Consider the following 300-nt stretch of genomic DNA (forward strand, 5'->3'; position numbering starts at 1 on the left):
AAGACAAGTAGGATCCTCAAAACAAGATAAGCAAGGATCCTCCTTCAAAAGCAACAAGTTCAAATCCTACCATAGAAACGAGAACAAGAATGTGCATGCTGTTGACCAAGAAGAGGATGATGAAGAATATCCTCCAATCTCAGAATATTGTTTTTCCGTTGATAATCATGAACTAATCCTTGCAATGCAGAATCTAGGTGAAAAGGCTAGGTGGCCCAGGAAGAATGATAAACCATCCGGGACTAAAGACAAGTCAAAATGGTGTGCATACCATGAGGATTTCGGGCATCTAACTGAAGA

The 300-nt window shown here is 40.3% G+C and overlaps 1 protein-coding gene across 1 annotated transcript in view; it reads right to left on the reverse strand.

Moving 5' to 3' along the window:
* Positions 1 to 206: 206 nt before the first annotated feature.
* PHALS_06968 (succinate dehydrogenase) overlaps positions 207 to 300 on the reverse strand; it is a gene marked incomplete at both ends in the record, with an annotated part of 231 nt that continues 137 nt past the window's right edge. Inside the window, one exon of the mRNA XM_024720354.1 lies at positions 207 to 242. Coding sequence (XP_024585561.1) covers positions 207 to 242 — 36 coding nt within the window. The remainder of the gene's footprint in view (positions 243 to 300) is intronic.

The sequence above is a fragment of the Plasmopara halstedii genome, assembly GCF_900000015.1.
Source record: "Plasmopara halstedii genome assembly, contig: Scaffold_3060, whole genome shotgun sequence".
NCBI classification, from domain to species: Eukaryota; Oomycota; class Peronosporomycetes; order Peronosporales; family Peronosporaceae; genus Plasmopara; species Plasmopara halstedii.